This window comes from Dipteris shenzhenensis, chromosome 25 (assembly GCF_047967505.1).
Source record: "Dipteris shenzhenensis isolate YYH24624 ecotype China chromosome 25, Dip_SZ_1.0, whole genome shotgun sequence".
NCBI classification, from domain to species: Eukaryota; Viridiplantae; Streptophyta; class Polypodiopsida; order Gleicheniales; family Dipteridaceae; genus Dipteris; species Dipteris shenzhenensis.
In genome coordinates this window covers 21,762,991-21,790,381 of record NC_141620.1, presented here as the reverse complement: position 1 = coordinate 21,790,381, position 27,391 = coordinate 21,762,991, and the positions used below count along the sequence as shown (strand labels likewise).

The following is a 27,391-nucleotide window of genomic DNA, read 5'->3' as shown; positions in this document are numbered from 1 at the left end:
GTGTGTGTGTGTGTGTGTGTGTGTGTGTGTGTATACATATATATATTATACATACACACACACACACACACACACACACACACACACACACACACACATATATATATATATACATATATATACATATATATATATTCATATATATATATGTATATATGTATATACATATATATATACATACACACACACACACACACACATATATATATATATATACATATATATATATGTATATACATACACATATATACGTATATATACATATATATCTATATACATACATATATATGGCAATCTTGCAATTGGACTGCAAGGCAAGGAAGGGCAAGCAAGGATCCAACAACCAATGAAAAGCTGCCATGAACCTCATAGAACTCTCCTTGAGCATGTGTCCGCAAGGGTCGAGCATACTTCAAAGCAGGCTTAAGACTGAGAGAAATCATGTAAGTGTCATGAAGAAATCAGTTTCTGCAGGACAATTTGTTGCACAAGGTGAAGTTGAGGTGAAAGCAGGCTTGAGACTGAGAGAAATCATGGAAGGGTGATGAGTGTAGAGTGTGTAGCTTCTGAGAAGGAATGGAGGAGAATTTGTTGCACAAGGTGCTGGCCGATCACCCTTCCAAATTTGGCTTCATCACCCACCATGCTCCCCAGTTCCGATTCCAAGCTCTCCTCTCCGAAGTGAAGATTGATCCTTCGACCGGTCGCCCCTTCTTAGTTCGCCATGGCTATCGTCTCGACCATGAGTACTTCTACCCCGCCAGGTTTCCTCTCTCTTTCGCCCAACACCTCATATGGCATCAGATTGCCTGCATTCGATTGTTTGAACGTATGGGCATATTTAGTAACATCACCCTCTGGAATTTCAGTGCCATCAAATTGTGCGCTGCAGTCGCAGCTTTGTATAAGCTCCAGCACTTGCAAAAGACATTGGGTAGCTATCCTTCTTGTACCGTTCCATTTTTTACGTTGGTACATAACCTGTGGGAAGGAATTGCATTCGTGTGCTTGAATAAAAGTTGCGAGAGGTAGACCAAGGATAACAGACTAAACCAACTGAAAGCAGAGTATAATCATAGTGAACTTATTAGAATGTGTTCTTCCATCTATCTCGCGTGATTGTTCTAGAGCTTAGCCAAATATGGTATCCGGTGGCTTTCCATGTACTCCTACATCGTACTCACTGCCTGAGCCTTCATTACATTCTCCTGAAATGTGATTTCTAGTACGTTATGGGGCTTCGTACTTTTTTGAAGTGTTAAGCCCAGTATCCGCATGCTTGGAGCCCGCATGCGGGTATACTCATGAGATGCGCACGCACTTGGCCATCTTGGCCAACTACTTTGATTCCCCTGTTGTAGGAATCTCGCACAGAGGCCCTTCTTGAATCCCTAATGGTAGTTTTGAAGTCCGAGGCTCAAAGTATAAGGATGGAGAGGTGTGTCCAAAATGGGGTTGATTAGTTGACCAGTTCAATGCGGATAGAGTTAGTTCTGCTGCATTTCAGATTTTCAGAATCTCTCAGCTGTTCGGAAGTTATGTTGTTGAGGCAATGATCCTCATTTGATGTACACTCGACTGCACTCACACTCTTCTCGCAAGCGACTAGCTTGCACAAGCTAGGATGCACATGAGGTGAGCATCCTGAGTGAGGGAGTGTCAGAAAATGCCGTCAACATTTGGTGATCACAATGGGATCGCCTCTAATAGAGTTGAGTTGAGTGCACCAGCATTTTGCCATCCACTTGTGAGTTGAGTCCACATCGAGATTTACCATGCTTGCAAAGCACCAGGTGTGCTTGTTGTCGAGCTGCATGTCCTATTTTCATCAATTTGTAGCGATGGTAGTGCAAGACGTGCAGGTACTCACACACTTGTTGAGAGTTGTGGTGCCATGAGCACATATTAGAGGCTAGGGTATGGTATAGGAAAGAATTAAAGTAGCCACCCTAGGATGTGGACTACATGGTGTGAGGATGTGGATTGAGGATAGCCACAAGGAGAGATGTGGATCAGAGTATCCCACAGATGTTGACTATTCAAAGGGCACTCTCTATAAGAGGCCTATCATGTATTGTTGAGAACACACATTGCAAGAGATATAGATTTGCTATCTCCCTCTCATGTCTTATTCAGTGTGCTTTGAGCCTCCTTAGTTCTTCCACTGATCTTGTGTGCACTAGGCTTAGTGGCGATCATATATTGGATCTTTCTCATGGTATCAGAGCTTCGGGTCATCCACTAAGTCTAGCTTGTAGATTAGTGTGTTTGTATATTGTTGTTTCTCATTTTGGGTATGGCTAGAAAAAGGAAAATGGCACAATAGTATCATCTTTAGGGAGAGAGGATGAGAGTTGGTCCTTCACTGATTTAATAAAGCTGAGTTGCTGCTCCTGTGGAAGAAAGGTTGCTGCAAGAACAGAGCTGTTGCTCCACTAAGATTGATGGTGCTGCGAGTTTGCTACAAATATTGTTATCCTAAACACCAAAGGCATGTGTGACTGCTTCATTTGTTGACAGTCCAACAAAGGTAAGCACCACAGCAACGCCTGGTGTTCTCGGGCAGATGCGTAACATACTTGGAAGTTGGAGCTTTCAAGCTCCATCAAAGGACCTATAGCGGCCTCCCAGTCTTGACTGAAGTAGCAAGCACCTTGCTTTGCTTGCAGTTGCTAGCTCTCCATCAGGAACTTAGTCTCTTCAACAACGATAGCGTCACGCCCGACTTCTATCTCCATAGCTCCCAGAGATTCTCTCTCGGCCAACCTCCAGTGTCCTAGATCCAAGCGCATCCAGCAGCCCCGAACCTTCAACGGCCTTCTATGATCCTCAAGGCAAGGCAGCCTCTACGAGCCTCCAAGGGCAAGAAGCAACGACCTCTGAGCTCCCCTCGCCATCTGATTCTACGACTCCCTGCTGCACCGATTGGCCTTTCCGGAAGCCTCTCCAATGAGCAACACCAGCTATCCCAACGCCTCTCCAAATTAGGAGACTGCCAACTCCAAACGCTGTCGATGATCGTCAATAGCAGAAGCCAGGGCTGCTACGAACTCCAACCTCTACATACGAACGATGGACTCCCACACATAAGGTGCCAAGCTATGTCGCCCGCGACCTCCTGCTTCAGTGACCACAGCTCTAGCCTCCATATGCTAGTTGCCGGTCACGGGCCAGCTCCATAGCCAGCACCTCGCCTCCAAAGCTTGTCTCCAACGAGCCTGTTCTCCAAGCGACAAGCTGCAGCCCAAAGCAAATCCTATGAACTACCTTCTGCAACGTGCGCAACTCCATCACCTTTGTTCAAGAAGTCTGTCATCTCTTGCTCTTACAGGATGCATCTGATTGAGGCGGAGTATGCCTGTGACGTTTGATAATTGCCGTCGTCGTCGCGTCTCTGGAGTTTGCAAAGTCTTTTTCTTTTTGTTTTCTAAGGTTGAACCCTAGGCCATGTGGCAGTCCCTTGATTGGACACGTGGTAGATAAGGTTGGGTGTGGGTGTGGTTAAGTAAACCTTGGTTAAGTTTATAGTTAGGCTCAGTTTAGTTGGACCATGGTTAAGTTTATCTAGCCTTGGGTTAACTCAGTTGAGCTAAAAGATTGCCACGTGGCACAGGGCCACCTCAGCACAATAACCCCTTGCGAAGCACTGTTTGCAAGCAACATGTGAATCCATATGCCACATCATCAAAGGCTTCTCTTTTTATCAAAACTTTGACAAGCCGTAACTTGCAATACAGGAGGAATTTGCACATGCTCCAAAAAGGAAAAGTGCTCTCCTTTTTGAGCTCTACGCGCCTATCAAGTCAGAATCGTTGTATGCAATTAGACATGCAATTAGACAATGCCATTGAAGCAAAATGAAGCTCATATATTAGATTTTTCACACTCTGCTGCGACTAATCTTGTGTGCACTAGGCTTAGTGGCGATCATATATTAGATTTTTCACACTCTGCTGCGACTATAGGCATGTGGACGGGATTGTTGCTGAGAGGATGGGTGCTGCACAGGCAGATGTCGGATGGTAGAGGTGAGAGGCTCCAATAGTGCACAACTTGTCGTGCAGAGGAGCATAGCAGAGCAGTCATGGAAGATCAAGGACAACATGAATGAATGCTAGATGCTATCCCGAAACTTGGCATAGATGAGCTCTGATCCTAAATAAGCAGATCTGACCTGAGCAGACTATGAGGTACAAGGAGCCTAGTCCCACGGCAGAATGGCAATCATGACAGATAGGGTTGCCCTGAACTTGGATCTCCACAGGTCCACTGCAATCCTACCATGAATAGAAGCCAGAAGAAGTGAGTGATTTTTCTATTCCCGTGGGATTTCTAGAGTCTCCACGGCAGAATGGCAATCGTGACAGATAGGGTTGCCCTGAACTTGGATCTCCACAGGTCCACTGCAATCCTACCATGAATAGAAGCCAGAAGAAGTGAGTGATTTTTCTATTCCCGTGGGATTTCTAGAGTCTCCTCCAAAAGTTTTTTTGCAGAAAAATATGAAAACTATCCCAATGAGGAGCTGTGGGAAGGCCTCCAATCTCTACAGCTAAGCTGAAATCTCATAGCATTATTGACAGTATAACAAAAGAAGGGGAGGTCTTCTCTCGGTGCCCTTCGTCAATCCACTCCCACTCTCTTGGGTCCCATTGCAAAAGCTTTATGGGGACACCTCCATAAAGCCATAATCTCCATGATTCCAAAGAAATGAGAAGAGGGTCAGGATCGAGGTACCACTATGAGTTAGAACCGAGCTCCACATAACCCACAATCCTGACAAGCTGAAATGCTCTCTCCTGCAAGATGTCATCTGTAGATGTGGATAACCTGCCTCCCTAATGCACATAAAAAACCAGGGCATCCTCATGTGCATCTCGAACTGCAATAACCTAAAGCGGAATGCCCATACCGGTGAATGCAGCCAACCAAGTGGAACAAGTAATAGGCATGTCATCTGTATCCAACCAATCTACTGGTAGGGTTGCATCAATTTGCTGAATTCTGCCTGCACTCCCTTTGAGATGACTAACAATTTGCAATTTCGTGTCCTCTGGAAGCTTTTTAAAAGCTTTGAAGGATCCCACAGGTGGAGGCAGGCTCCCTCTTCTAGCTGGACCACTGCATGTAGTGAGAAGCACCAAGTGGTCTGCCATGCTCATCCAATATACTATCATTCCACATGACGGGCTGCCTATTAATCTCTTCGCGAGAGGAAGAGGGAATCCTCTGAAGAGTACTCCTAAAGTTGGCCCAAGCTTTCAAGATCGCAGCCATAAGAAGGGAAGAAGGAGATTTGAGATGTGCTGAAGTAAAGATCCATCTGGTACTATCCATCTAGTCTCCTCCCAATGAAGGTGTGCAGCACTGTATGCTGTGGATGAAAAAATCCTTCCAAGGCTTCTGCCCAGGCATAAGACCCCTCACCACCATTTTGCAGAGCAAGGCATTGCACTATAAGTCTGTGTCTATTATGTTAAGTCCTCCTTCCCTAGTCGAGAGAAGCAAAGTCTCCCTGGCTGTAACATCTTCTATGCCATCAAGACCACTCTATATAAAATTCCTTACCAATCTCTCAAGCTGAGTGATATAATTTATTGGAACGGCACTAGCAAGAGAGCAAACAAACCACGCCATAGCCAAGAGGACCTGGTTGACCACCACTACTTTGGAGGCAAGGTCAAGCTGACAGTGCCCCAAAAGAGAAGCTTCCTCCTTATGCTCTCCAACACAGGAGCAAATTGTTGTGTTGGAGAGATGCCCAAACCAACCTGGCATCCCAAATATATGACAGGAATACCCCTCCCATTTGGAGTGTCCTCGTCACTGATCCAAAAGCCATTGGATTTGTGCCAATTGATGTATGCCCTTGCAACAGTGCAAAATAAATCCAAGGCTGTTCTGAAGTACGTGAGCGTCTATGGCGTGGCATGCAAAACAACAGTAGTATCATCTACCATCTCACTATCCAGAAGCTCCTCTTTCTGTCTCAATGGGAGTCAGCCTGAAAATATCATCTCGAGATCTTATGAAGATTCTCATAGTTTCAGCCACAAATAAAAAGAGGAAGGGGGCATCCCTGGCGGATTTGGAAACTCTCTCCCCTTACTCCACCAATAAGCACCAAGCTGTGGGCTGTTCTTTATAAAGAGGAAACCCTTCCTATCCATGCATTTGAAAAGCCAAAACAAAGAAGGGTTTCCGAAACACATATCAGATTTCACCAACACATGAATGCTTTGCCAAATAGCATGTCTAGCATCATCTCTAGCTTGTATGTCAGGATCGACAGTGAGGAAAAAAGTATGTACTATCCCCACAAGACGACATCCGGATCTGTCTGCAAAATCCCGTTTGAGTCAATAAGCTGCAAAAAACTCTCTCTACTGTCTGGGGCCAAGAAGAGAGAAGAAGTGTTTATTGACCCTACCCCCCATTTGAGTCTAGAATGCCTCATGGGCATGGAAGGCATCCTCTGCTCTCTGATCGAGCAATATCTATTGTTGAGCCCTTGTTGTAGCAAGGTGCTCTTGAATCCAAGCATCTCTTCAATACATCTAGGGTCACGATGCATCGGGAGCGGTTTACGTTTGATGGGTCACCGGTCGAGATTGTTTCATCATATACTTATCTAGGGGTTATCTTTTTTTGACCTATTTTCACCATGAGACTGGCGATATGTTATGCTCTAGTCGAGATAGCATGACCTCGGATAGATCGGTGGGCATTTTCTCTTAGATGACCAACTTTTGTAATAATTAATGTGCGCAATTAAATGGTCAAGAGAAGTAACTGCCAAGGTCCTAGGTGAGGGCGTAATGGCATTGACTAGATAGTTCTAATAGGGCTAGGGCCTAGGTGCATCTAAATGTGCAAATTGCCTAGGGGCAATTGTTTTTAAAGGAACTCCAAGAGAGGGGTGAAAAAGGATGCATCTAAGTAAGGGCCTAAAATGTAGACATGTGGCCAGGAACTATCTAGGGAATTGTGGGTCTCAGGGATAAGGATGAAGGAATTAACGTTGAGAAAGGTGGAATCACGCATCAAGTCCTTGAGAGTTGGCTGGGAGGAAAGAACAATAGCCATCGCCCGTGAGGAAGAAGTAGCACAGGTCTAGTTTATATTGCATAGCAGCGTGAGATATCCTTGAGAGTTTTACATTTGGTATCAGAGCTGAGGTAAGGTAGAATCCGTCGTTTTGTGGCGGACAGCGGGTAAGGGATGAGCGACGTACGTGCACGATTTACGACAAATTTGAATTGTTGGCTGTCGTGACGAGAAGACAACCACGTTCTGCTGATGGTCTGAGGTTGCGACAATTTGCTCATCGTAAGACCTTTAAAAGAGAGTGGGATAGCGGAACAGGAGGCGACGATGGAATAAAACCCGAAATTTGCTATCCCCAACATTCTTTGGCTTTGTCGATCAACGCATGCGTGATGGCAGATTTCTCGCTACTAGATTACGGCTTCTTCGTCAGTTGTTCCCAATCCTAGATGTGTACGACAGGCACCGCAAGCGTGCTGAGCTACTGCGTCTCCAGCAGGGATAAGGATACCCGCAGGCGTCGAAAATTTGCGCAGAGAGATCATAATCGCCAAAGTCAGAAGCGCACGAACGGATAGATCGCGTGGAGAATCCAGGAAGCATTTCTTTCGAAAATTTTTTTTTTCTGAGTTACAGTTAGTTCGTTCTTACAGCAGGGACTGTTGTTTATTCTTTCCTGTGTATATTAAAATTAAAAAAAAAAAAACCATCTTCCACTGTGAACCTATGGAAGCAGAAGGACAGAATTCAAGAGTGAATCCTAGTGAGTCTAGAGTACAGTCTACACAACAGATGTCACATCAGGCAGCACCTACATTGATTGGTAGGATTTCAATATTAGAGGATGCTTTACAGCAGATTATGAACCAGCAACTTCAAGCGAATGCTGGTCAAAATGAGATCAGGGAGATGGTGCAAGCCTTGTCGGCTAGACCGTCTAGGATTGATAAGGGCAAAGCTCTAGCTGAGCCAGAGCCCAGTGTACATTCCTTAGAGCGCGCAAGGGTCAAAGTACCTAATATCGCTAATTATAGACCGGAGAAGTACGCTGGTCGGATGACCGAGCGCAGCTCTGATGTGATCGAGGTTTGGTTGCACAAGTGGGAAGAAGCCTTCGCCATTTGTGAGATTAAATCCGATCTAAAGAAAATCCGCGAGGCCACACACCTGTTTATTGAGGCAGCGGACAGATGGTGGATAAAGCAACAGAAGGATCAAGTTGCTCCAACCACCTGGGAAGGGTTTAAAAGTGAGTTCAAGAAACACTTTCTCCCACCTGATGAAGAATCCCGAGCTTGGGATGCTTATAGAAATCTTCGTCAGAGGAGCTTGTCAGTGGCAGAGTACACTGACAAATTCAGGGAATGTGTTATGAAAATAACAGACCCTCTCCCTATGTCGGTTCAGTTAAAAGACTATATCTATGGACTGAACGACAAGATAAAAATGGAAGTTCGGGCTAAATATGTGACTACACTAGATGAATCTATAGCAGTAGCCCTGAACTATGAGGATGCCAGAGGCAGATCTGGTGGATTCGTGCAGGCAGGGACTCAGTATGAGCACCCGAGGAAAGGGGGATTTCCGAGGAAATGGGTTTCAAAGACAAGTGTCTCGCAGCCAAGTGGCCAAACCAAGCAGGTGAAGCCGGTTGAGGGACCAGTAAAAACAAGTACCACCGTTGGGGTGAAAAGGAAAATAACTCCAATGGCAGCCCGGGCTTGGTCAAAGTCCTCGTTGACCCCTGAACAAAGAGAGAAAGCTAGAAAAGAAGGATTGTGCTTCGGCTGCCTTCAGCGACATCAGTGGAAGGATTGTCCACTGAATAAAGATCGTCACACGGCTAATATGATAATATCTGAATGCGACGTAGAAATGCAGGAGAGTCCCAATGCGGAACATATGCAGATGCAACTGGCGGGACCTTCTCAGAGGTTAGTACCTTGTTTGTTATGTGTATCTGTTGCTAAGTTAGTGACGAGTGCACCTGATAACATCCTATCTAAGCCCGCAGCAACGGGGTACACAGCCTTCAATGATACGGAGCTAATCAAAATGAAAGGGCAAGTGGCCAATCATGATGTCATTGTGTTGTTTGACTCGGCGTCAACTCACAATGTGATTAACTCCAAGCTCGTGAAGAGGCTGAAATTGAAGACAAGTCCATCTGACTATGCGTACACAGTCAGGATGGCAGATGGAAGTTCAACTGAAGTATGGGACCAAAGGGTTACCCAGTTGGAGCTTCGGATTTAGGACTATGCTGAGAAGCTTGATTTTGAAATGACCAAGCTTGCTCATGCAGATATAGCCCTGGGAATGGCGTGGCATTCTAGGAAGAATCCAGCCATTGATTGGAAAAAGCACGTATATCAATTCAAGATGAATGATGTGCTTTATGTCTTGCGAGGTGAAAGAGATATACCTCAGGGACCGTTGGTTTCCGTGATGGAAATCAGAAAGGCTCAAGTAGAGTTTTTGTACCTTTGCACAGCATCGGTAGAGTCGATGGATGATTCTTCGGTTAGCACTGATGTTGCGCAAAGTGGTGAGATGGCCAAGCTGGCTAATCTTATAACAGAGGAGTTCTCTGAATGTTTTAGGGATGAACTACCTTATGGGTTACCTCCAGAGCGGAAAGTTTAACATAAGATTGAACTAATCCCGGGGGCAGAACCTGTAAATAGACCTCCCTATAGAATGAGTTTTGCTGAAGAGGCGGAGGTGCGTAGACAACTGGAAGAATACCTCAAGCTGGGGCAGATTCAACCAAGTTTCTCACCTTTTGCTTCGCCAGTGATATTGAAGAGGAAAAAGGATGATACGTTTCGCCTCTGTATAGATTACAGAGCGTTGAATAATATCACTGTTAAGCACAGGTATCCGATGGCTCGGATTGATGATTTGCTAGATGCATTACATGGAGCCGTGATTTTCAGCAAGATAGATCTTAAGTGCGGCTATCATCAGATCCGGATTAGAGCCGAGGATGTGCATAAAACCGCTTTTAGAAGCAGGTTTGGTCATTATGAGTTTTTGGTAATGCCCTTCGGACTTACTAATGCTCCAGCGACCTTCGTCATGCTTATGAACGATTTACTACGTCCGTATATCGGAAAGTTCGTAGTACATTTTATTGACGATATCTTGATATTCAGTAAAAGTGTTACTGAGCATCGTGAACACTTAAGAGTAGTGTTCAGTACTTTGAGGAAAGCCAGTCTTTATGTGAATAAAAAGAAAACTATACTGTGTATGGTTAGGCTTGAGTACTTAGGGTTCATAATTACTCCACAGGGGGTAGAAATGGATCCGAAGAAAGTGGCTGCGATACTAACTTGGCCAATCCCTCAGAGTCTGACCGCGTTGCGATCATTCTTGGGATTTGTCCAGTTTTATAGAAGGCATATCAAAGGATATTCCGGAATAGTATCGCCATTGACTGATCTGACCTCAGATAAAGTACCTTTTGTTTGGGGACAGAATCAACAGGAAAGTTTTAACACCATAAAACAAGCTGTGGTCACAGGACCGGTGTTAAAAATAGTTGATCCCCAGAAACCGTTGTTCCTAGAAACCGATGCAAGTGGCATTGCGGTAGGAGCAGTCCTCCTTCAAGAGGGAAGGCCAGTAGCCTTTGAAAGCAAGAAGCTTTCTCCCTCTCAAAGGAATTGGCCAACTCATGAATTGGAGTTGTATGCTGTTATCCATGCTTTGAAAACATGGAGGCATTATCTGTATGGTTCAGAGTTTTATGTGGATGTGGATCATGATACTCTGAAACATTTTTGTAAACAGCCTGACTTGAGGGGCCGCCAAGCTAGGTGGGCAGAGCTCATGCAGGAGTTTAATCTAACGATTCGGTACCGAAGAGGAAAAGACAATAAGGTAGCTGATGCGTTGTCTCGCATTATGCACAACCTGAGTTTCACGGTATTAGAGAGTACTCTAATGACCGAGATCAGAGAAACTCAGAAGGTGGACGAGTTTGTCCAGAGCTTATGGCCTAAGGCTCATGTATTAAAACCCGGGGAAAGTGAAAGGGATGACCTGGCATCCAGAAAAGGCCAAACTTATGCAAGATATACCATAAGGGATGGTATGCTAATTAGAAATGGCAAGGTTGTAGTACCTGGTCAGAATGATCTCAGGCAGAGAGTCATTCGACAATGCCATGATAGCCCGTGTGCGGGACATCCAGGAGTCGAGAAGACATATGATCTCGTGAAGCGAGATTTCTTTTGGCCAAAGATGAAAAAGCATATTCATGAATATGTGACACGGTGTTTCTCGTGTCAGGTAAGTAAGGCCGAGCGGGTGAAGCCACCCGGACTTTTACAGCCATTGGAAATACCACTAAGTAAGTGGGAGAGCATTTCCATGGATTTTATTGTAGGGCTACCTGCAACACAAGGAGGCTATAATTCTATCCTTGTGGTGGTTGATCGTCTAACCAAGATGGCTCACTTCATTCCGACTAGAGAGTCTATTAGTGCCCCGCAAGTAGCGGATTTGTTTATTAGACATATATTTCGTCTGCATGGATTGCCTAGATCCATAGTGTCAGACAGAGATGTCAGGTTTACCGGTCACTTTTGGACAGCGGTATTTGAGACACTAAGGACGGAGTTGGGAATGAGTAGTGGGGATCATCCTGAGACGGATGGTCAGACGGAGAGAGTCAACCAGACTTTAGAGGATATGCTGAGAGCATATGTGTCATTGAGGCAACATACATGGGACAAGTGGTTGCCATTGTTGGAGTTTGCCTACAATGATAGAAAACATTCTTCTACCGGGTTCAGTCCGTTTGAACTGAACTATGGTTATAGACCAGCCAATCCGACTATAGTTGGAGTACCTCAGAAAGTGCCTAGTGCCGCGAACTTTGTAGTTCAGATGCGGGAGATGCTAGCACTTGCGAGAGCTAATATCCGCCAGGCTATGGATAGAGCCAAGGTGTATGCGGATGAAAATCGGTCTATAAGAGTATTTGAAGAAGGAGAAAAAGTTTTTCTCAGAATTCCTTCGCACTCGAAGTTGTTGACTTCAGGAGAGTGTGCTAAATTATCACCTCGATACTGTGGGCCGTGGTTAATTCTAAAGAGAATAGGCAGTGTAGCCTATAAATTAGAATTGCCACAGGGGTGTAAGGTGCACCCGGTTTTTCATGTTTCACGTTTAAAGAAATTTTTACATACTGGTGACTCACTAATCGAAGGTGTGGTTTTGTTTCAGGAGATAGAGGATATTGCAAGGCGCAAACCAACAAGAATCCTGGACCGAGGAACAATGCAGATACGAAATCGGAAGATACCCACGGTGTTGGTTGCATGGCATGGTCAGCCTCTATCGGAAGCTACCTGGGAATCCGTATACCAGTTGCGGAGAGCATTCCCAGATTTCATCATCGAGGACGCTGATGCTTGAAGAGGGAAGGAATGTTATGCTCTAGTCGAGATAGCATGACCTCGGATAGATCGGTGGGCATTTTCTCTTAGATGACCAACTTTTGTAATAATTAATGTGCGCAATTAAATGGTCAAGAGAAGTAACTGCCAAGGTCCTAGGTGAGGGCGTAATGGCATTGACTAGATAGTTCTAATAGGGCTAGGGCCTAGGTGCATCTAAATGTGCAAATTGCCTAGGGGCAATTGTTTTTAAAGGAACTCCAAGAGAGGGGTGAAAAAGGATGCATCTAAGTAAGGGCCTAAAATGTAGACATGTGGCCAAGAACTATCTAGGGAATTGTGGGTCTCAGGGATAAGGATGAAGGAATTAACGTTGAGAAAGGTGGAATCACGCATCAAGTCCTTGAGAGTTGGCTGGGAGGAAAGAACAATAGCCATCGCCCGTGAGGAAGAAGTAGCGCAGGTCTAGTTTATATTGCATAGCAGCGTGAGATATCCTTGAGAGTTTTACACGATACAAGCTCGTCTAAGCAGAGGATATGCCTCGCTAGCTAGATTGGAGAGGCAGTGCTTCCATTCATACTTTCAGGACCCTCAAACCAAGTGTCTACTCTTCGACTCTTTAGTTAGACCAGCAGGGATGTATGGCAGCCCTTGTTGGGGGCCGGACTTGTTTGATACTGAGTGGGCTCGTGTGGAGCAATTACAGGTTCTTATGCTATCACGAATGATTCGTAGTAAGCCGTCAGTTCCTCACCAGATCATCTTGGCTGAGTTTGGATCCTCACCATTGCAGCTCGATGCAGCATTTCAGGTCATTACCTACTTATATAGAGTTTGAGCATATGGAGATTACACCTCGGAGTGCAACATATTACCGTGGTTAGCACTGTCCTCCTCCATGGTGTTATTAGAGGCAGGGAACCAAAGATGCTGGTTTGCGCATACAGTGAGATGGTTTGAGCGACTGGGGTTACATATGGATAGACTTCCTTCCTTCGAATACAACATTGATGCGGCGTTCTCCCCACTCCGATATCATGAGGTCAACTAGGTCACACGGGAGGATCTTCTACAGCTACACACATTCCGGACTTGGTTGGAGCCGATCGAGCTTCCAGTGAAGCTTAACTTCTACAGGGAGCATTGCCTACATATCTTAGATGAGGGGTTAATTGACCTACTAGGGTATACACTTGCACCATTCATTGAGGATATCCATTGGGCAGTTTTGGGTCTCTTCACATAGATTCCGCATTGAGAGTGATCGGGTAGAGGGTATATCGAGGGAGAGCCGTATATGCAAGTTGTGCAACTTCAAGAGATTGAGCCTAAGGAACATTTCATCTTTAGGTGCCCTATTTACTATATGAGATTAGAGGACGTTTTTATTGCTTGTTCAGAGATAGCTCTGGGCTGTTATCCCGATTCCTCTCTTTTCCAGATCAGAGGTGCCTGGCCACGTTCATCCATGAGTTCGTTAGGCATTGTGAGTGCTTACTCCGATCTCAGAGACATGAGGAGCATACCTTGGTGGACTCTTCTCAGAGCATGATCACAGATTTCTTCCAACCATACCATATAGACCCCCCCTCCATAGGTTAGAGGCATGATCGAGACCCAGAGCTAGTGACACGGCAGCTCAGAGGACCGACACACAGATTACACTTGGGGACCCCAATCAAGAGAATAATCCACTGAGCTCTAGAAGGAATAATCACCCCGTGTCCAACAACCAAGGGGAAAAAAGATGCGAAACTGAACTGCATGTACCACTCCTAGAACCCAAGGTAGGTGACCAAAATGTATGACTTGGGTTTGCCTGACTTGGCACAATTTCTAGATCAATGGAGCCCCCAGTAACACTTGGATGAAGCTGATTACAAAGCAGTTGCCTATGACCCAAGTGCTCTTTTGGTGCGGCTCCTGGTAGTGCTTCCTCGGCACCATCTTTTCATTCTGCAACTTCGGTGGCCAGTTCCAGTGTCACACCCAGCACCTGTAGTGCGTCTAGGACTCTCAGCACAACCAGCACCTATTGCCCCCGGTTGGGTACTGGTCAGGGTTATTGATCCTCCATCTTCCTCACAGGAGGACACCTGCCGTGCCCCCGACCCTCAGATTCGAGCAGGGAATTTCCTAGTTCTAGTTGTGGATACAGATGCCCCAGCCCTTGTTCCACCAGTTGCAGCTCAAGAGGGGCTATCCAGTGCCTTGATCCCCGCCAGAGATACCTCAGATCCACCCTTGGATAGGAGTAGTGGTGATGCTCACTGTGATCTTCAGACACCTGGCCATTCTCTGGTGCAGCCCCCTACCTCTTCTGCCCTTCGGTCTACCTCTTTAGATAGAGGCAAGGGGGTTGTCTCTCCTCCTCCTTTGAGTGCAGGGATTCTCTGTACGCCTCTGCCAGGCTTGATTCAAAGGAACTCCTTCTCTGTATTGGCAGATATGGCAGATATTGGGGAAGAGGAGTTTGTACCCTCCACTTTTGGGAATGCTGTTCTGCGAATTCCTATCGACAGAGCATCCCTCTCCGCAGGTGTAGGGGTTCGCTCTCCCATGGATTTTCCTCCCCTTGGTAGGAGGGTTCTACCCAGGAGAAGTTTGCTTCAGCTACCAAAACTGGCTTAGCGATTGTTTTAAAGAATTCCTGATAGGATAATTTCGGGATTGGAAGTAGATCAATGAAGCCTTCCTTCGGTGTTTCAGCTAGGAAGTGAATGAAGAGGATGAGCGGAGCAAGCTATAGAGCTTGAAGCACGAGTCCATCGATTAGTTTCCCCAAGATGTGAAGACTCGCTTAATTGAGCTGAATATCCTCTTGGAAGGTGAGATCGACCAAGTGCCAGTAGAGCGCAAGCAAATCCAAAAGGCAGAGCAAATTGCCAAATAGGAGTCTCTCTACCTAGATCACTTCATGGAGGACAGAGAAGGTGAGAGCGAGAGAGCAGAACCCCCAGCCACCATCAGACGATGATAGGAAAATAGGGTGATGTGTGTGATCTCTGTAACCACCTTGCAATACATGAACATGTACATTGTATGGAGAAGTGTAAAAATACTGACAATTAACACATTTCATCAACCCACATAGTGACAAGCCATTTCGAACATTCCTACAACCTACACTACTTATTTCATTTGTCATGAGTAGGTTCAAAAATGATTTTGTGATCTATGTCTGCAATTTATTCAAGCCATTCATATGGAGTTCGGAGTGGAACTAGGATCCGATGCAGAGAATTCTGTCGAATAAACCCTTTGGGTAACTCTAGCACGAGCAATAGCGCACGCGCGCGTGCACACACACACACATGCTATAATTTGATACAATATGCTAGATGCAACTTCCGGCGGAATCAACCAAATGCTTCCACTGATTGAAGCCTTGGCTTGAATAGCCTCAACGATACAATGCCAGGAGATTACTCATTTCAATATAAAGGACCAACATCCAACTAGTACGACCCATCTTAAGTTTTGTATCCCATATAGAGACACACACACAAACAGGGAAAGAATCAGACTGGCGCAATATGGGAGCACTATACTTTCTCCCAGCCCAAGCCTCGCAGCCTCCTGCAGCTCAGCACACAGCTACCTGTGCGCAGCTCTCTTGTGCAACTACCTCTGATTTTCTCCTTTCGTCTCCTCCAAACAGTATCATGCAAGAGACTTTATTTCATGCTACAAAAAAAAAAAACAATGATGAAACTAAAATCAAAGTTGTTTTTGCATTCAGAGAAACTTTAACAATTTTATGCCTTGAGTGCAAAACTGATGGAGGAAAATGACTCTCTTAAAATGTGTCAAGGGATTGAAAGTACTTTGAAGCACAAGACAACTCCGTTGTCATTTTCAATTCATCATCACAGTAACATCACGAAAGGGGAACACATTCCCATTCCTGGAAACATGTTCCCATGCAATCAATGGTGTTCCGGGATTTGGTGTGCCACATGACTAGCAAAACAGGCCGAAACTACACATTGAGGTCCATTTCTACGCTCTCACTGCATCATAGCCCTCTCAGCCTATACTGCCCTCTCAGCCCTCACTACACTCTCTCCTACCGACTCACCCCTCACTCTACTCTCCACTAGCCTCTCACTCTCATAGCTTAGCCGACGGCCAGTCCTTTGCAGCCCACACCCAGCCTAGTTTTGTTGTCATACTTTGGTATATTTCCATGTGATTTGATGATGCATTGTGCGATGTCGCTTTCCCGTTCCCCCATCCCGAAACATTTCTGTTCTAGCATCAGACGTTCCTGTTTCTTTTCTCGTTCCTTGGCACCGATGGCCATCTGGCCCGATTGGGGTCCCACAAATCTTGGTGTATTCGGAACATATCCAAGCTTTAGTGCTGGCATTCTTTGTGTAGGGAGTAAGTCATGGATGGTGTAAAGTAGCCTAGCGTCAAGATGTGGCAATGATGGTATCCCAAATGGTCTGTATCTGTCCAATCAAACTGTTTGACTTGGTCCAGAAAGGTAATGATTTGGAATAACATTGCAAACTATGGGAGGATAATGTCATCTCGCCCAGATCATGTGAGATAGCATCATGTCCTGTAGTCTTTCAAACCTAATCCACTCATCCTCTCTAAGGTCTACTACCCAAAAAGCAGCAGGCCATTGGTCAAACTAGAGAATAAAAAAGGAACAATTTCATGTTTATGTGATGGAAGTGGGCTTGGAAACAATGTCTCACCAATTCAAGAATGAAGCATGCCCTGTAGTCAAACATGCCTGTCTTGCTGGTTTCATGGTAAGCTTAGGGCTTGTGAAAATGCATCCCAAGTATACATAGGATCTGACTTCTTCACCTGTAAAAAGTTTTATTTTCCCTGTAGCAAGGACATATGCTAGTTGCTCTATACTTCCAAAGGATTTGATTTTTAAACATCAAAACTTCTGTAAGTCTTTTGGGTTCGTTTGCAACCCAAGTCCTCCTTATCTCTATGCAGCCGGGAAGTTCCATAAAAATCCTAAGAAACCTAGATTCATTGCAGTGGCTTCTAAGACTTCTCTCAAAGTGATTGAGTTATTGCTTCAAGGCCGTTTTACCAACTGTCCATGAACTTTGGAGAAATGTTGACAGTAGATTTAAGTTGGATTTTGAATAATTTGCAGTCATAAAGTTTTCTAACTCCTCTTAGAGTGTAGAAGAGAAGTGTGCTCCAATCTTGCTTGAAACATTTAATTTTATTACACTCTTTAGTAAGATAGACTTAGAAGATTTGAAGTCACGAATAGGAAATCTTGTTTCACAAGTCTTCAACTATAGATATGAAAAAGATAGATGCAAAGTTTCAAGAGTTGAAAAATCAGCCTTGCATTTTGATTTTCGTTGGATGAAATCTAAAAAGCAAGACTTGGATTTGAAGAAAAGGTGCACAAAAGTGATAGCTGTTAAATATGTCCATTGTTGGTTGAACTTCCTTCTATATAATTTGTTCATAGCTCTAGGAGACTCTTTATTTCAACAAAGCATTGGTATTCCAATGGGCACTAATTGTGCTATTTTCTTAGCAAACTTCTACCTTTTTACTTATGAATTTGAGTTTATGGAGCGTTTGATCTCTTGTGAGACTTTTCCAATTGCTCTCCATAAACTAAGTCAGGTTAGGAGATTCATAGATGACTTATTTGTCCCAGACATTCCAAACTTTAGAGATTTTATGTACAAAGATTCAAACTCATTTGGTGGAGGAATTTATCCCTGAGAGCTTTGTGAACTTAATCGCATATCTATTGGAAGCTTTTGTAGTTTCTTGGACCTTAGCATTACTCAACCTTCCTTAGGTTTAGAAATTGATATCTATGATAAGTGACAACAACTTGCGTATGAATATCATACGAATGCCTCACATTGACTGAAACATCTCTGATATGGCTAATAATGGAGTGACTACTTCCCAATTCTATAGGTTTTCTCTTGTCTTTGCACAAGTAAGAGTGCATGTATCTCTAAATTTAATTCTATTACTTCTTAGAAAAGGCTTAATACAAGAAAAGCGATGAAGAAACTCCGCCCTGTCCGTCGTTGTAGTGTTATATCTTCAGAATTTCGGCTTTGGGTATGCTTAGGATCCTTGAACGTAGAATCAAAATCCAAAGTGGGGAGCTTCATAGCCCATTTTCTTTTTATTTCTTAGATTGTTCTATTTTTAAATTTCTTGTGCTCCTAGGTACCTCTTTAGTTTAGTTCTTGTGTGTATTTTTTCTCCCACTTCTTTTATATATATATATATATATATATATATATGAAATAAACAAATAAAAAACGAACTAATTACATAATAATGATAATAATTGTTTCCTTGTGCTTGTGTTGGTGTTTAATTTGTATGCTGGTATATCTTTGTTTCCTTGTTGTTTCTTTCTGCTTCTTTTACATTTTAAAAAATTTCAGGGTTAGGTTGGGTTGTGATGGAGATTTAACCAGTTAAACTCTCTCTCTCTCTCTCTCTCTCTGCTTTTCTTCTTCTAAATTTTCACTCGTTTCTTCTTTTTTGCTTTCAAAGTTTTTGTTGTTTGGTTGCGATTTCAAAGCTTAGTAAGCACCGAGTTTACTTGAGAGATTACGGAATCTTTTGAGACCGAGATGGCAGCTTATGCTTAGGTACTGATGAGAACATATAAGTGTAACTTTGCTTACTAAGTTCTTTTTCTTCTTTTTTATTTTTCTAATTTACTCATTTCTTTCTTTTTTTCCCCTTTGTTCTTTTGCTTGTTCTATAAAAAAACTTAATTTGTAAGAGTGGATGTAGTCTAGTCTTATGATTGGTGTCGCAACAAGCTGTCCACTTTGTAAAAGCACTTTTTCTACTCTTGTCCATGTGATGATACCCTCTGGTTTTTTTGAGAAAAAGGTATTACAATGTTTATTTAAGTACACAGATGAGAACCTAAATAAACGGTTACATTGCAGTTATTGAGAATGCAGTATTCAGCAGTGAGTTTCAGAAGCTATTCTCAATGAGCTTTAGAAGTTGGTCTGCTTTGTTTATTGTAACTTTGACGTTGTTTACAGTAAGGCAAAATTAGTGGTAAGAGTAAACTCTAGAGTTATATACAGCATTAAGGTGTTGGATAACACATTTGTATATGTGGGAATAACAATAATGGAAAGAAAATCGAGTTATTCACTCAGTTCACACACACAAACGCATGATTACATGTTCAAGCGAAGGGGAGCAACTGCCAGTATCCCCAACCTTGAGCATCGTTGTGCCTAAGGGTGAGCTGCTATCGCTGACGATTGAAAAATCATTTTATGTGATTCGTCTGAGATCTTTTCACATATTGATGGCATGATGCATGAAAAAAACATGTAGCTAAAACTGTATTGCAAACTTTTGATGTTCTGGAATCATGAATCTGTTTCCTTGTGTCCCTAGGTCTTGATATAACATGCACGACACCTTTGGCATTTTATCCATTGCGAGAAGAGGAGGAAATAGCAGCATATGACCCGTCAAACATTGCTAGTGGAAATATAACAATTGCTCATGAGATCCGCAAGCTATTTCTGGTGACTATTACTTTTCTTCAAATTGTCTTTGTTCATGACTTAATAGCTTGTGAATGCGACATAATATGACATCTAAAAATGGGTTCTTAAATGTAAGAAGCTGTGTAATCAAGTACCTTACCCTTATGATAAAAGAGTTTTTACAAGAGTCAAGAGTCTGTGTGTCATTTACGAATCTCTCTATGGAAGCTTAAACCCCAATTAAACCAGCAAGGCTTTTAGGTCATATAATGCTAAGTTTGATAACCATGTAACAAAGAGAACCTAACTACTTTATCATAACATTAGGCTTAACAGTGACAGTTTTGTAATTGTGACAACGTTCCTGCTCCTTAGCAAGCTATCCTCTATTACCATGCTTCACCTGCTTTGTGCTTTTCCATCTGTGATGCCGGTATTGGATTTGCAAGCAGTTTTGATTTTTTGTTCTTGCAAGTTTGAGTTGTGGGTACCCTTGGTTGGTGTTAGAGCATTGACCTAGGTTTTGAGGATGACATGTCAACGCTCTTCTCAAACCGTATCCACTTGCTTGGTAGTTTTATTTATTTCATTGTCACTTCTCTTCACACAAAGCATATATTCGAATGCCGATAGGGGTCTGCCCTTCGGGGACTGGGGGTAAGTGCAGCGTTTCGCTTACTCAACGCTCAATGCACCAGAGGTTCAGTAAGCACCATGCCAATTGCTTGGTAATGCATATCTTTATTTTCTGCAATTTAAATTTGGAAACTTGCCAAAAAATATATATATGTTTTCCTACTATTCAGTCATGTACCAGTTGGCTAGGGTCCAGCATTTTTGGGTGGACTCCTAGAATAGGGATCAAGGGCATTAGCGTCCAACAAGTTGAGAAGTAGCTCTATCAGGGAAAAAGACCCACCCCCCAATCAAATGCATAAAATGTATACCAACCTAGTGACTATTAACAATAATGTTTGTAGTTGAAGTGTGGGGCTGTGAACATGAATGAGACAAGAGAGATTTACAAGGCAAGATGACGAACTAAATAGGCCTAATAGGATATGTGAGAAGACCGAACAAACCAAGACTGTAGAATTAATCCTAGATTAGGCCAATGACTAAAGCTAATCGATAGGAACTTCAGGGTGAAATCAGATCAAGTAATGCATTCTATATGGGTATGATTAAGAAAAGGTATGCTACAAAACAAAGTGTTGTATGCTAAAGACGCAGGTTGGGAATGACACGTGGCAGCCATGCTGATGTGGCATGCTCATGGGCAGCTGTGCTGATGTGGCAGGCATGCTGACATGGCAGTCAATGCTGATGTGGCAGCCTGTGAGGTGGCATGGTACATGTGGCATCTATCATGAAACAGCCCCGTGGCAAACAAATTCCATTCTCAGTCCCATGCATTACATGTTGCTCAGGCCAACCTATTGGCTAATCTGCTAACGAAGTTGCTGTCCCATCTACAAAAGTTTGCTATGTAGGATTGGAGACAAAGCCTCTAAAAACTGAGCCTGTGCACATACTGATGCAAGACACATAGGATTGGAAGGCATATGCCACTTGTGGGTGGTAGGCTTTTGCTCAAGTTGAGCAGTGTCCATCTGCATATTGTTGCTTGATAGGGGCTCATTTGAAGATAGATGTGCACGTTTTTGTACCATAGTACCTTGAGCCGCAAGTGACCTGCACATGACTGTATGGCCTAGAGTTGGAGTTTATTTTACCTTGGAAAAAGGAAGGCTTATTGCAGCTTTTTGATTAGCAGAATCTTACATGTCCCCATGGATGTGGCTGGTATTGCAGCTGGCTAGCTTTCTGATTTTTTTCTTCCTTTTTTCAGAATGGTACTACAAATGTTTCGGACAGAAAGGGCAGTTAGTACTTAGGCAAGTAGGATACGTTAGAAAGTTTTCGTCCAAGTTGCGGCCTGTTGGTATTGCGATAATTCTTTCTATCTTAAATGGTGTGTTGCCCTATCAGCTAGATTTAGATGCTCGCTTGGGAGAGACTAAAATGAAATCGTTTAGACTTCACAAGCAGTTGTAGCTTGAATGAAGAGATTTGGACTACTTTTTGATTAGCCTTCTCCTTTAGTGCTAGCCTTCGTCATGGCTGAGTTTGCCCTTCACCTCTGTAGTGCCAACAGAAACTCAGTACGAAGACTTTGTATAAATGGATGCTCAAGTATCTGTGGGTGTGTGGATTTGTATGTGTGAGAGCATATTTTTATACTATGGTCTACACCCACTGTTGGGCGCTGGTGACGTCAGTGGGGATGTCATAGTAGCTAGTCCCTGCTATGCGTGATGGAGTTTATGGTTTTCAATCTTATGAGTGACTATCGTGAGATTGAAAGTGCACTATGTTGTGTTTTAGAGGACGAGTTCGGGAATGTTCCTAGATTCATCTAGGTATATGCTTTTGCTGTATCATTGGACATGCAAATTTCACCTTGTGAAGTTTTCGTCCAAGTTGTGGCCTGCTGGTATTGCGATAATTCTTTCTATCTTAAATGGTGCATTGCCCTATCAGCTAGATTTAGATGCTCGTTTGGGAGAGACTAAAATGAAATCGTTTAGACTTCACAAGCAGTTGTAGCTTGAATGAAGAGATTTGGACTACTTTTTGATTAGCCTTCTCCTCTAGTGCTAGCCTTTGTCATGGCTGAGTTTGCCCTTCACCTCCGTAGTGCCGACATAAACTTAGTACAAAGATTTTGTATAAATGGATGCTCAAGTATGTGTGGGTGTGCGGATCTGTATGTGTGAGGGCATATTTTTATACTATGGTCTACACCCACTATTGGGCGCCGATGACGTCAGTGGGATGTCATAGTAGCTAGTCCCTGCTATGCGTGATGGAGTTTATGGTTTTCAATCTTATGAGTGACTATTATGAGACTGAAACTGCACTATGTTGTGTTTTTAGAGGATGAGTTCGGGAATGTTCCTAGATTCATCTAGGTATATGCTTTTGCTGTATTAGCGGACATGCAAATTTCACCTTGTGAAGTTTTCGCCCAAGTTGCGGCCTGCTGGTATTGTGATAATTCTTTCTATCTTAAATGATACGTTGCCCTATCAGGTAGATTTAGATTCTCGTTTGGGAGAGACTAAAATGAAATCGTTTAGACTTCACAAGCAGTTGTAGCTTGAATGAAGAGATTTGGACTACATTTTGATTAGCCTTCTACTTTAGTGCTAGCCTTCGTCATGGCTGAATTTGCCCTTCACCTCCGGAGTGCCGACAGAAACTCAGTACGAAGACTTTGTATAAATGGATGCTCAAGTATGTGTGGGTGTGTGGATTTGTATGTGTGAGAGCATATTTTTATACTGTTTATGGTTTTCAATCTTATGAGTGACTATTGTGAGATTGAAAGTGCACTATGTTGTGTTTTTAGAGGATGAGTTCGGGAATGTTCCTGGATTAATCAGGTATATCTTAGGACAATAAGCCAATCAAGATGGATGGGAGTTGGGACTTGAGGCTTAGATAGGACAGTTAGGTCACCTAAGCCGCATAAAACACTAAAGAGGACTCATAAATTAAACTTAGATCTAAGGTAGATACCTTAGCAAAAAAGGAGTGGTGAGAGATGGAGTAGATTCATAGGCGACTGTGTGCCCGAGAATGGTAATGTGAAGACTAGGCGAAAATTGCAGCAACAGATATAGATGATGCTAGGCTTTTACGTATGCATGTAAATTAATGCCTTCTACAAAACTTCACTTTTCTTTTGCCTTCACACAAAGTAGGCACTTTACTTTTGCATTCTATGCATAAAATTTAAAAAATTCCCTTTACTTTCCTGAAATGCTTGTGTGGCAACAGATACATCTGCAATGAAATATGCAGAATTATGGCATACCAAAATTTCCCACATAAGCTATAACAGTTTGTAGCTTCTCTAGATACACAATATGGTTGTGAAATGCCTACACTCGAGACCCCCTCAAAACATGTTTGTGAAAGATGCATAGGAATGTCTTTCCAACGGATGGTTCTGTATGAGCAGTTAGGAAATTACAGCTCATACATAGTGATGTGTGTGGTCCCGTGAGGACACCAGCCATGGGAAAGTATCTGTATTTAGTGCCCTTCATAGAAGGCTTTTCCACTTCATTTGGGTCTATCCTTTGAAGGAGAATTCAGATGTATATATGCATTTTTAGCAATTTGTAATCATGGCTGGAAACCAGACAGGTTGCAAGGTGCAGACACTGAGAATAGATAGAGGGTGGGAATGTATGTCAATTGCCTTTGTCATGTTTGCAGAACAAAGGCATTTTTCACCAGTGTACAGTGCCGTACACATCTCAGCAAATGGTTTCACTGAGCTTTAATGAAAGCCACATGTATGATAAAGGTTACAAGGCTGCCACATACATTCTGAATGGAAGCCATTTTATGTGCTGCACATGTTTTGAACAGATGCCCAACCAAAGCCTTAAATGGGCAACCTATAGTTAGCCATGGACATAACATAATTGATGATGATGGAGAGGTACAACATTATTTCAAGAGGGCTTGCAGCACGACACATCCAGCAAGCAAGGGTTGCTCAAGTTCTTGGAGTTCCTACTTTGACACCTAAATATGATGGGATGGTGGATGGAACCTGTTTGTTTATAGTAGAGAGTTGGAGGATTCCAAAATCATGCTGGCCTCTGAGCATCATGTTTTGAGTGCTTGAGACGACACTCTTTTTAAAAGTACAAATCATTGCTCAGGTATACTTGGCACAAAATCTGGATGTTTGAAGAATTCTCTTTATGATACATGGCCGTAGGGGTTGTGGGAAAAATGTTGTTCTATCTGTGGGTTGAGGAATCCTCCGCAAGCTCCGAGTGATAAGATTTTCTAATGATCATACTTGCAACAAATTAAAGAAAATTAGACCATACTTGCAACAATGAAACAAATTAAAGAAACATAGGCGCTTTGTTTTGTCCTATGTGCTGAGCTCATCTCTGGTTGTACTCGAATAAATATGATTTGTCCTTTTTTGGATCGTCACAGAGGTAATGTCTTTTACCAGGTGTCAGATAATGTGGCATTTAATCGCTTATATGCTTTTGCTGGCCAACACTACCTTAACAAGACCATGTAAGTATTGACTCAAAACGTAATAATTTCTGCTTCTCAAGGTATCAAGGAGATGTTAGGTATGACTCAATCCTATCAGGTGCTCTAAATTTGTTTGAAGGTGGCAGTTGGGCTTAGAAAGCACGAGACTTCAGCATAGGCTGTCAGAGCCAATCAGCACAGAAGACAATAGATTTTGTGAACCAGTTGGAATTTATCTTGGAGGCACGTCAGTCACTCTCCCTCCTAAGAAAAGCGAATGCATGCAACCAATCAGTAAGGAAGTGGAAGGCATGAAATTAGGGATAGCTCATGTTCTCACAGATGGAGATCTGGTATGGATTAAAGGGTGTTTGTTTTTCAGGCTTATTTCTGGCCTTAGTTTTTTTGGTTATCTAGTTATCCACTTTCTTGTTGCAACTTTCATTGGAGCAAACTGTTTTCAATTACAGGTTTCAAAACCAATAGATTTTTCAGATAAAAATTATATGAGTCTATCTGATCTACAGAACCTACTAGTAAAGATTTTTTGCCAGGATATTAAGGTGAGAAGATCAAGCTTTTTTGGAATTTAAATGTTCTCAAATTTGGACACATTGCCTTGAAATGATAGCTTCTTCATAACAACAGATATTCTGAACGAAACATCTTTCAAAATGGGCACACATGGACTTAAATTTCTTGTGACATTTATTTATGCCTCCATGAAGCTAGATGGTGAAGCAATGGATCTGTTTCATGGTTATCAAATGATGCTGATGGATGCAATGTCCGAGTATCCTTCAAAGTCTTGTAATCCAGTGTATGCAGAGTCTGAGTTTCCTGATGACTACGGCAAGGTAATTCGGAGCTTGAGAGTTATATTGGGCATTTTTAATTTCATGAGCACCTTTTGTTGAGTTAGTGTTTATTTGAAAAACATCTGTGCCAAGTCTTGTCATGTGTCCATAACTTATGGCTACACCTCACACTGGCAAGTAGAAGTTTTCAAGTATGAGCATTGCAAAGACTGTTCAATCCATTGAGTTGATGTTGTTGGCCACTTCTAGAGAGACTATTAGATGCAGTTAAAAGTGAGTCAAGCATCTCACACATCCATTCTCAGAAAATAACTGAAAATGTTCTAATAGGTCCATCACTTATCCTCTTAAGAGTCTCAGATTGTTTAACCAATGTCTCGATGATCAAATGTCTAATGGAAGAGTTGCCAAAACTGTTACATGCTGGTTCTAGGTTATAAAAGGACATTGAGTATTCCATTCACCACTTTTCCTCTCAGACTCTGAGTTTTGTTAAAGACCTCTTGATAATCAAATATATAGCAGAACAGTTAGCAAATGTGTAACATGAAGAATACCATAGTATTTGTTGCCCATACCCTTACAAAAAGCCTAATAAAATCAATGAGGTCGCATGTAATTTCAAGCTTAGCTTCATAGGGTGTGAACAATCTACAAACGAATCTGGCAACACCATCTTGAATCTGATCCTATGTACAATGTGTGGACCAACTCTTAGATTGAGCATAAGAACTTATGCCTTGGAGTGATCCCTGTGTTACAATTGGTCAAATCTCTTACTGCAGATTCAGGAGCAGCTTCAGCCTTTGTGTATGATGGTTGTCTCCATTTGACAGTTTCTTGCCTTCTCCCACTCTGAAGAAGGTTCTAAAGGTCGCTAGTGGCTGCTACCCCACAACTCGTAAGCTTAGGTTACACTGTTCTATATTTGCTTAGGTATGATTACCCCGCTATGGAAGGTACCCCCTCCTTTTTAGTCACTCTAGGCCTTATCCCACTCTTAGGATTGCACCATGATTAGACTCCTAAGACTAACTAATAGTCTTAGACCCTCACACTATCTGCTACTTGGTTCTGTTCCTAGGATGTAATGTCCTTGTTAAGGAGATATTGTCAGAAAAAGCCATTGGTGTAAGATGCATTTCGTGCTACTGTAGTGCAATTAGGCATGTTCGTGCTACTGTGATGCAGCTGTGCATCTTCTTACTACTGTGACGCAGCTGTGCATCTTTGTACTACTTGGTGCAACCAACATCTTCTCATGCCCAGCCTTCCTAGACTCTTGTTCAGCCTCTCTCTCCTTCATTCTTTCACCTGATGGAGGACCTGGTTTGGCTGGCAGTCCAAAGTGGAGATCTCATTTTCTTTTTTGGCTGCCCTAGTACAGGTTGGAATTTTGCGGACTCCAGCTCCCTTTTAGCTCATGTAGAGCAATGCTTTTACGCCTCTGGCTGATTATGGAGATTTTCCTGAGTTTGTGCCTTCCACTCTTGTTGATCCTCCAGCTCAGTCCCACCCACTAGACATCATG

The 27,391-nt window shown here is 43.0% G+C and overlaps 1 protein-coding gene and 1 pseudogene across 1 annotated transcript in view; both read left to right on the top strand.

Annotated features, from left to right (window-relative positions):
- The first annotated feature begins 296 nt into the window (after window positions 1–296).
- Window positions 297–27,391, top strand: part of LOC147885603 (uncharacterized) — a 47,604-nt gene continuing 20,509 nt past the window's right edge. The window contains exons 1-7 of the mRNA XM_087396720.1: window positions 297–764; window positions 870–934; window positions 19,866–19,999; window positions 25,014–25,081; window positions 25,182–25,395; window positions 25,513–25,605; window positions 25,771–25,899. Coding sequence (XP_087252846.1) covers window positions 577–764; window positions 870–934; window positions 19,866–19,999; window positions 25,014–25,081; window positions 25,182–25,395; window positions 25,513–25,605; window positions 25,771–25,899 — 891 coding nt within the window. The 5' untranslated portion in view covers window positions 297–576. The remainder of the gene's footprint in view (window positions 765–869; window positions 935–19,865; window positions 20,000–25,013; window positions 25,082–25,181; window positions 25,396–25,512; window positions 25,606–25,770; window positions 25,900–27,391) is intronic.
- On the top strand, window positions 17,208–18,342 carry LOC147885604 (uncharacterized; annotated as a pseudogene).